At 41.9% G+C, this 10719-nt stretch overlaps 1 protein-coding gene across 1 annotated transcript; it reads left to right on the top strand.

Annotated features, from left to right (window-relative positions):
* Nucleotides 1-232: 232 nt before the first annotated feature.
* Nucleotides 233-5859, top strand: LOC116679529 (high mobility group protein B2). Its single transcript, XM_032509189.1, has 4 exons — nt 233-433; nt 2107-2265; nt 4545-4696; nt 5660-5859. The coding sequence occupies exons 2-4, from the start codon at nt 2116-2118 to the stop codon at nt 5727-5729; spliced, it is 372 nt and encodes a 123-aa protein (XP_032365080.1). The 5' UTR covers nt 233-433; nt 2107-2115; the 3' UTR covers nt 5730-5859.
* Nucleotides 5860-10719: the final 4860 nt, after the last annotated feature.

Here is a 10719-nt window from a genome sequence, read left to right as displayed (position 1 = left end):
ATTAATTAGTTTATGGTCCATTAAGTAACAACAGCAGTATATTAATACAACATTGTAAATGTCAAAAATCTAAGAATAAAAAATAAAAAAACACGTGAAGCAGAGACGTTAGTGAGCCAATCACAGACGCGTATTCAGCGAGGCCCCGCCCTGCCCGGTCGGCCGTGTTCCCGCCCTCTGAACAAGAATGAGCCAATCACAGACGCGTATTCAGCACGGCCCCGCCCAGTCCTGACGGCCGTGTTCCCGCCCTCTGAATAGGAATGACCAACGGGGGCGTTGCTGGGGGGCGGGGCCGCGCTCGAGCTCGACCCAGTTTGAAAGTGAACCAACGGCTCCAGTCGCTGCTTCAGCCACCAAACCACAACAAGAACCCGAACCCAGACCCGAACCCGAACCCGGACCCAGACCCGGACCCCGGCCTTCCTGACGAGTGAGTACCCCACCTTCCGCTCGCTGCGGGTTTAATGCCGCTGAGCGCGCGCCCGCGTCGGTGACACCGGCTGTCTTTTCCCCGCAGAACCCCGAAATAAAAGCCCCGGGAATGAGGCTGGAAAACGGGGATAAAATGGCCGCTGCGTGGGTCCGACCGTCCGGAGCGGGACGGCCCAGACGTGCGTGTCTGAGCCGCTGTGTGCGCGCACTCTGCGGCCTGTCCCAAACGTGTTGTTGTAAACACGGAACGCCCATTACGTTGTATGTATGAAAGCCAGCAATAGCCGTGTCCCGTCCATACAATGCTGACCTCTCCGGAGCATAGTCGGAGCCCTGCGTTGAAAATGCGTAGCAGCTGCTATGACACGATGTTTCCGTTGCAAAAACACCAGTTTGAGATTAAAACAGCGCGATGCGGTGGCCGTTAAAGGGAGAAGCCCACGCGCTAACGGAAACCTTTCATTGTGTCTGAGGTGCAAACGGCTTTTTATTTTAGCCTGTTAGCATGATGCTAGCGGAGGGGGATGGGGACTGCTAGCATGATGCTAGCGGAGGGGGATGGGGACTGCTAGCATTATGCTAGCAGAGGGGGATGGGGATGCTAGCTCTGCAGAGGGCGGGAAGCAAATGGTGGCCCATTGTTCTACTGGAGCTAGCCTGTTAGCACGGCTAGGCTAACTGCAGCAGTCAATACATGTCCATAGAAGACGCGGCTAGCTCCGGGTTTAGTTCACCTCCACGGCCCGGAGAGCTCCAGTCACAGCGGGGCGGAGGAACCGGGGCTCCGCCGCGGTGTCCCGGGGCAGTTACCCGGCCCTCAGAGGGCCTGGCCCGGGTTAGTGGGCCGCCTCCAGCCCCGGTAGATAAAATGGATCCCCACTTTGTTCTCTTTGTTATTCCCAGACGGACGGCCGTTACTTTCCGTTAGATTAACGGACAATTAACGGCCGCTTCTAACGGACCGACAACGCTCATTTTCTCTTGTTTTCACAGTTATAATTTAGAACAAAAAACATTAAAATGTACATTATGAACAAAAGCAGACATATAGGTTAAAGGGTCATTTCACAGCATGTTTTGATTTATTACACCAAATAAAGATGTAATACTGCTCTGGTCATTTATTTCTGATTTATTCAGAGTTTAATGGAAAGATCAGCTGGGCTGTTATGCTGTTAAACATAATCATCCATATCCATACATATATATCTAATAATACATCTAAAATGTCCTTTGAGATTAATAAAGTACTATATATATATATATATATATATATAGATATATATGTGTGTGTGTGTGTGTGTGTGTGTGTGTGTGTGTGTGTGTGTGTGTGTGTGGTAAAACAATCATCTTGTTGACAGGTTGTGTAAATGGTCCATGACATCACTCTTCTCTTTGTTGGATGTGAAGCTGAATATTTTGGGCCTTACCCCCCCCCCCCCATAGATGAAATGATGCATTCATTAACTAATTAATCAGCAGATTACTGGTTTGAGAATCAATCAACATCATCAATAATACACCTGGTTTTACTAATATTAATAATTATATCTCAACCAACAATCTACAACTCTCTCTCTGTGTGTGTGTGTGTCTCTCTCTCTCTCTCTTTGTGTGTGTGTGTGTCTCTCTGTGTGTGTGTGTGTGTGTGTGTGTGTGTGTGTGTGTCAGGCCGTCAGTATGATGCGTAAAGACGTCAACAAGCCGAAGGGGAAGACGTCGGCGTACGCCTTCTTCGTCCAGACGTGTCGAGAGGAACATCGCAAGAAGAACCCCGAGCAGTCGGTCAACTTCGCTGAGTTCTCCAAGAAGTGCTCCGAGAGATGGAAGGTGAGACAGGAGGGGACAGACAGACGAGGGGGGAGAGAGACAGACAGACGAGGGGGTAGAGAGACAGACAGGGAGAGAGAGACCGACATCCAGACAGACAGGTAGGTAGGTAGAGAGAGAGACAGACAGGTACAGAGACAGATGTCCAGACTGGTAGAGAGAGAGACTTCCAGACAGATAGAGAGAGACAGACAGACAGGTAGGTAGAGAGAGAGACAGACAGGTAGTGAGACAGATGTCCAGACAGATAGAGAGAGACAGACAGACAGGTAGGTAGAGAGAGAGACAGACAGGTAGTGAGACAGATGTCCAGACAGATAGAGAGAGACAGACAGACAGAGAGAGAAAGACAGACAGGGGGAGAGACAAGTCTGTCTCTCTTTGTCTGTCTGTCTGTCTCTGATATATTCAGTTTAATGTGATTGAAAACTAAAAAACAGGAAAACTAAAATTGTGTGTGTGTGTGTGTGTGTGTGTGTGGAGAAGTATTTGATCCACTGCTGATTTTGCATCAGTAAAATCCCATTATCTGATTTTAAATGATTAATTATCATGTTATTGCCTGACATCAGAATCTGATCAGCTACCGAGCAGCTGGTAGTTCTTCTGTAAGACGCCTCCTGTTCTCCTGTCGTTACCTGTATAAAGACACCTGTCCACACATCAGGGGTCAAACTGTAGACCTGCACCAGGCTGGGACGGGTACAGGACAATAGGAACAAGAGACCTGTGGAAGGACATCAGGGAGGAAACTGTAGACCTGCACCAGGCTGGGACGGGTACAGGACAATAGGAACCAGAGACCTGTGGAAGGACATCAGGGAGGAAACTGTAGACCTGCACCAGGCTGGGACGGGTACAGGACAATAGGAACAGAGACCTGTGGAAGGACATCAGGGAGGAAACTGTAGACCTGCACCAGGCTGGGACGGGTACAGGACAATAGGAACCAGAGACCTGTGGAACAACTAAGGGGTAAAACTGTAGACCTGCACCAGGCTGGGACGGGTACAGGACAATAGGAACCAGAGACCTGTGGAAGGACATCAGGGAGGAAACTGTAGACCTGCACCAAGCTGGGACGGGTACAGGACAATAGGAACCAGAGAGCTGTGGAAGGACATCAGGGAGGAAACTGTAGACCTGCACCAGGCTGGGATGGGTACAGGACAATAGGAACCAGAGACCTGTGGAACAACTTAAGGGGTAAAACTGTAGACCTGCACCAGGCTGGGACGGGTACAGGACAATAGGAACCAGAGACCTGTTGAAGGACATCAGGGAGGAAACTGTAGACCTGCACCAGGCTGGGATGGGTACAGGACAATAGGAACCAGAGACCTGTGGAACAACTTAAGGGGTAAAACTGTAGACCTGCACCAGGCTGGGACGGGTACAGGACAATAGGAACCAGAGACCTGTGGAACAACTAAAGGGGTAAAACTGTAGACCTGCACCAGGCTGGGACTGGGGCTACATTGAGGATCTCTCCTGGTGGGGCATCAATGATCACAAGGAATGTGAAGAATCAGCCCAGAACCACACGGAGGACCTGGTCCATGAACTGAAGAGACCTGGGACCACAGTCTCAAAGAAAACCATCAGTAACACACTACGCCGTCCTGGATTCAAAGATCCCCCTGCTCAAGTTCAGGTCCGTGACATCTGGATGATCCAGAGGAGGAATGGGACCAGGTCTGTGTCCAGGTTGGCCAGTCCCCAGACCTGAACCCAATAGATCTCAAGGTCCTGGAGGGGCCTAGCCAGTGTCCAGACCTGAACCCAATAGAAAGTATTTGGAGAGCTGAAAGTCTTGAAACCTGAAGGATCTGGAGGTCTTTATGGAGGAGGGGGGCGGAATCCATGCTGCAGTGCAGACCTGGTCCAGAACTACAGGAAACAAAGGTTTCTGTACCAAATATTAAGTTCTGATTTTCTTGTGTATCGAATACTGATGTCAGGAAATAAAATGATAATTAATGATTTAAAAATCAGACCATGTGAATTCTTTTATCAATCTTTATTATATATGCAGTGGTGTGTGTGTGTGTGTGTGTGTGTGTGTGTATATATATGAATATATGTATATATATACATATATACATATATTCATATATTTGAGAGGTTAACCTATGAATGAACATATGATGATGTGTTGAATAATGAGCGTCAGGCTGCAGTGATGATGGTCCCTGTCCTGGGGGACTAGGGGTCGCCTAACAGGCCCCCCCCAGGTCAGGGGTCAGAGGTCGCCTGCTGACTGCGTCTTGTGGTTTCAGGGTCTCACCGCTGGAGATAAGAAGTGTTTCGAGGACATGGCGAAGGCCGACAAGGTGCGTTACAACCGCGAGATGAGAGACTACGTCCCCCCTAAAGGCTTCGGAAAGAGAGGACGCAAGAGGAAAGACCCCAACGCACCCAAGAGACCCCCGTAAGTCTGCACGCGCTCTGTCTGTCCCAGAGACCCCCACAAGTCAGTCTGTCCTAGATACCACTGTAAGTCAGTCTGTCCCAGAGACCCCCGTCAGTCTGCACGCACTCAGTCTGTCCCAGAGACCCCCGTAAGTCAGTCTGTCCCAGAGACCCCTGTAAGTCAGTCTGTCCCAGAGACCCCCGTAAGTCTGCACGCGCTCAGTCTGTCCCAGAGACCACCGTAAGTCTGCACTAGAGGATGGATACCCGACCCGAGCCCGACGGGACCCGACGGTACCCGACGGGTCGGGCCGGGTTCGGACAGATTTTTAGAAAGGATGCTCGGGTTCGGGTCGGGCTCGGTCACATCAGCGCGATAAGGCGTTGAACATTTTGAATTTAAAACAGCTTATTATGTAGGTAATGGCGCTTGTTGCCCCGTGTGCATTGATGCTCATCTGTTGACATTTCCGAATGCCTTCCTACCATTGGTTAATAAAAGCGGCTTTCCACACAAACAAACGTACATGTGTCATTAGTATGAGAAACAAATGCGATTTTAACTGTGTTGGGCTCGGACATAAATATCCTAATGCCTGTCGGGCTCGGGTCGGGCTCGGTTACTGCTCTGTCGGACGCGGGCCGGGCTCGGACAGAAAAATCCGGCCCGATCCGCACTCTAGTCTGCACGCGCTCAGTCTGTCCCAGAGACCCCCGTAAGTCTGCACACGCTCAGTCTGTCCCAGAGACCCCCGTAAGTCTGCACACGCTCAGTGTTGTCTTTCCCAGACCCCCCCAACAGCCAGATGATGAAGAGGAAACTGTAAACTCAGTCTGCTGGTCTCATACATCACATGCAACCCTTCCTTCCAAGCAGCATTAACCGTCTCTCTCCCCCCGTCCTGTCTCGTCTGTCTCTCCCCTCCCCCCTCCTGTCTCTCCCCCCCCCCCCTCCTGTCTCTCTTTCCCCCCCCCCCCCCAGGTCTGCGTTCTTCGTGTTCTGCAGTGAGTACCGCCCCCCCGTGAAGCAGCAGTTCCCGGTCTGTCTATAGGAGACTGTGCCAAGAAGCTGGGGGAGATGTGGAGCAAACTGTCCCAGTCTGAGAAGCTGCCCTACGAGGAGAAGGCCCAGAAACTACGGGAGAAATACGACCGGGTGAGACCATCGGGTGTGGGGGGGGGGTGAGACTATCGGGGGGGGGGACACAGAGAGAGATATAGAGCAGGTAGTTTAATTCCAGTGAACAGCTAAGTGAGGTTGTTGGTACACAATCCTCCTGCTGATGTCATGATGATGTCATGATGATGTCATGATGATGTCATGATGTAAGAGGATTCACTGCACCATCCGTTCCACAGTAGCGATCCGCCGTTAGCCTCCACCGGGAAGCTAACGCCGTTAGTTTATTATAACTGTAAAGTCTTTATTATAACGTAAAGTCTTTATTATTGTAAAGTCTTTATTATAACGTAAAGTCTTTATTATTGTAAAGTCTGTATTATTACTGTAAAGTCTTTATTATAACTAAAGTCTTTATTATTACTGTAAAGTCTTTATTATTACTGTAAAGTCTTTATTATTACTGTAAAGTCGTTATTACTGTAAAGTCTGTATTATTACTGTAAAGTCTTTATTATTACTGTAAAGTCTTTATTATAACCGTAAAGTCTTTATTACTGTAAAGTCTTTATTATTACTGTAAAGTCTTTATTATAACTGTAAAGTCTTTATCATTACCGTAAAGTCTTTATTATTACTGTAAGTCTGTATTATACTGTAAAGTCTTTATTATTACTGTAAAGTCTTTATTATTACTGTAAAGTCTTTTACATTACTGTAAATCTTTATTATTACTGTAAAGTCTTTATTATTACTGTAAAGTCTTTATTCTAACTGTAAAGTCTTTATTATTACCAAAAGTCTTTATTATTACCAAAAAGTCTTTATTACCGTAAAGTCTTTATTATTACCCGTAAAGTCTTTATTATAACTGTAAAGTCTTTATTATTACCGTAAAGTCTTTATTATTACCGTAAAGTCTTTATTATTACTGTAAAGTCTTTATTACTGTAAAGTCTTTATTACTGTAAAGTCTTTATTATAACTGTAAAGTCTTTATTATTACCAAAAAGTCTTTATTATTACCAAAAAGTCTTTATTACTGTAAAGCCTTATTATAACCGTAAAGTCTTTATTATAACTGTAAAGTCTTTATTATTACCGGAAAGTCTTTTTATTACCGTAAAGTCTTTATTATTACTGTAAAGTCTTTATTACTGTAAAGTCTTTATTATTACCGTAAAGTCTTTATTATTACCGTAAAGTCTTTATTAAACCGTAAAGTCTTTATTATAACTGTAAAGTCTTTATTATTACCGTAAAGTCTTTATTATAACCGTAAAGTCTTTATTATTACAGTAAAGTCTTTGTTATTACGGTAAAGTCTTTGTTATTACGGTAAAGTCTTTGTTACTACGGTAAAGTCTTTATTATTACGGTAAAGTCTTTATTATTACGGTAAAGTCTTTGTTATTACGGTAAAGTCTTTGTTATTACGGTAAAGTCTTTGTTATTACTGTAAAGTCTTCATTTAGTTGGAGCTGCTTTCCCACTGCTTAGTTTGAGTAATCTGAATCAAAGCTAGCGGTTAGCCGGGAAGCTAACGGCGGTGGAGGCTAACCGTCCTCTTATATGAGGCTAACGGCTACAGCTATGACAGATCGTGTACTGATCTATTAGCTAAGAGAACGTCAGCCTCCACAGGGAAGCTGATGCTACTTTAGCTAATTCAGCTAACCGCTAACTGGCTGACAGCTTTATTCAGTCCAAAATACCGTGACTCAAACTAACCAGCGGGACAGGCAGCTACAGTACTAATACAGACTTTACAGTACTAAGACAGGCTTTACAGTACTAATACAGACTTTACAGTACTAAGACAGGCTTTACAGTAATAATACAGGCTTTACAGTACTAATACAGGCTTTACAGTACTAATACAGGCTTTACAGTACTAATACAGGCTTTACAGTACTAATACAGACTTTACAGTACTAATACAGGCTTTACAGTACTAATACAGACTTTACAGTACTAATACAGGCTTTACAGTACTAATACAGACTTTACAGTAATAATACAGGCTTTACAGTACTAATACAGGCTTTACAGTACTAATACAGGCTTTACAGTACTAATACAGACATTACAGTACTAATACAGACTTTACAGTAATAATACAGGCTTTACAGTACTAGTACAGACTTTAAAGTAATAATACAGGCTTTACAGTACTAGTACAGATGTTACAGTAATACAGACTTTACAGTAATAATACAGGCTTTACAGTAATAATACAGACTTTACAGTACTAATACAGACTTTACAGTACTAATACAGATGTTACAGTAATACAGACTTTACAGTAATAATACAGGCTTTACAGTACTAATACAGACTTTAGAGTAATACAGACTTTACAGTACTAATACAGGCTTTACAGTACTAATACAGATGTTACAGTAATAATACAGACTTTACAGTAATAATACAGCTTTACAGTAATAATACTGAACTTTACAGTAATAATACAGACTTTACAGTACTAATACAGACTTTACAGTACGAATACAGACTTTACAGTACTAATACAGGCTTTACAGTAATAATACAGACATTACAGTAATAATAGAGTACTAATACAGACTTTACAGTACTGATACAGGCTTTACAGTACTGATACAGGCTTTACAGTAATAATACAGGCTTTACAGTAAATAATACAGTACTAATACAGACTTTACAGTACTGATACAGGCTTTACAGTACTGATACAGGCTTTACAGTAATGATACAGGCTTTACAGTAATGATACAGACTTTACAGTAATAATAATACAGACTTTACAGTATTAATACAGACTTTACAGTACTGATACAGGCTTTACAGTAATAATACAGGCTTTACAGTAATAATACAGTACTAATACAGACTTTACAGTACTAATACAGACTTTACAGTACTAATACAGACTTTACAGTACTGATACAGGCTTTACAGTAATAATACAGGCTTTACAGTAATAATACAGGCTTTACAGTACTGATACAGGCTTTACAGTAATAATACAGGCTTTACAGTAATAATACAGGCTTTACAGTACTGATACAGGCTTTACAGTAATAATACAGGCTTTACAGTAATAATACAGACTTTACAGTAATAATACAGACTTTACAGTATTAATACAGACTTTACAGTACTAATACAGGCTTTACAGTAATAATACAGGCTTTACAGTACTAATACAAGCTTTACAGTACTAATACAGACTTTACAGTAATACAGACTTTACAGTACTAATACAGACTTTACAGTAATAATAATACAGACTTTACAGTACTAATACAGGCTTTACAGTACTGATACAGGCTTTACAGTAATGATACAGGCTTTACAGTAATGATACAGACTTTACAGTAATAATAATACAGACTTTACAGTATTAATACAGACTTTACAGTACTGATACAGGCTTTACAGTAATAAACAGGCTTTACAGTAATATACAGTACTAATACAGACTTTACAGTACTAATACAGACTTACAGTACTAATACAGACTTTACGTACTAATACAGACTTTACAGTACTGATACAGGCTTTACAGTAATAATACAGGCTTTACAGTAATAATACGGCTTTACAGTACTGATACAGGCTTTACAGTAATAATACAGGCTTTACAGTAATATACAGGCTTTACAGTACTGATACAGGCTTTACAGTAATAATACAGGCTTTACAGTATAATACAGACTTTACAGTAATATAATACAGACTTTACAGTATTATACAGACTTTACAGTACTAATACAGGCTTTACAGTAATAATACAGGCTTTACAGTACTAATACAAGCTTTAACAGTAACTATACAGACTTTACAGTAACAGACTTTACAGTACTAATACAGACTTTACAGTAATAATAATACAGACTTTACAGTAATAATAATACAGACTTTACAGTACGAATACAGACATTGCAGTACTAATACAGACTTTACAGTACTAATACAGGCTTTACAGTAATACAAACTTTACAGTAATAATACAGTACTAATACAGACTTTACAGTACTGATACAGGCTTTACAGTACTGATACAGGCTTTACAGTACTGATACAGGCTTTACAGTAATGATACAGGCTTTACAGTAATGATACAGGCTTTACAGTAATAATACAGACTTTACAGTAATAATAATACAGACTTTACAGTAATAATACAGACTTTACAGTACTAATACAGACTTTACAGTACTAATACAGGCTTTACAGTACTAATACAGGCTTTACAGTAATAATACAGGCTTTACAGTAATAATACAGGCTTTACAGTAATAATACAGTACTAATACAGACTTTACAGTACTGATACAGACTTTACAGTACTGATACAGGCTTTACAGTAATGATACAGACTTTACAGTACTGATACAGGCTTTACAGTAATAATACAGGCTTTACAGTAATAATACAGGCTTTACAGTAATAATACAGGCTTTACAGTAATAATACAGACTTTACAGTAATAATAATACAGACTTTACAGTACTAATACAGGCTTTACAGTACTAATACAGACTTTACAGTACTAATACAGACTTTACAGTACTGATACAGGCTTTACAGTAATAATACAGGCTTTACACTAATATTACAGACTTTACAGTAATAATACAGGCTTTACAGTAACTACAGGCTTTACAGTAATAATACAGACTTTACAGTAATATACAGACTTTACAGTAATAATACGGCTTTACAGTAATATACAGGCTTTACAGTAATAATACAGACTTTACAGTACTAATGCAGGCTTTACAGTAATAATCAGGCTTTACAGTAATAATACAGGCTTTACAGTAATAATACAGACTTACAGTAATAATATACAGACTTTACAGTACTAATACAGGCTTTACAGTACTACAGACTTTACAGTACTAATACAGACTTTACAGTACTGATACAGGCTT

Source organism: Etheostoma spectabile, unplaced genomic scaffold (genome assembly GCF_008692095.1).
Source record: "Etheostoma spectabile isolate EspeVRDwgs_2016 unplaced genomic scaffold, UIUC_Espe_1.0 scaffold00016993, whole genome shotgun sequence".
Lineage (NCBI taxonomy): Eukaryota > Metazoa > Chordata > Actinopteri > Perciformes > Percidae > Etheostoma > Etheostoma spectabile.
Note: the sequence above shows the minus strand (reverse complement) of the source record. Positions and strands in the feature narration are given on the sequence as shown.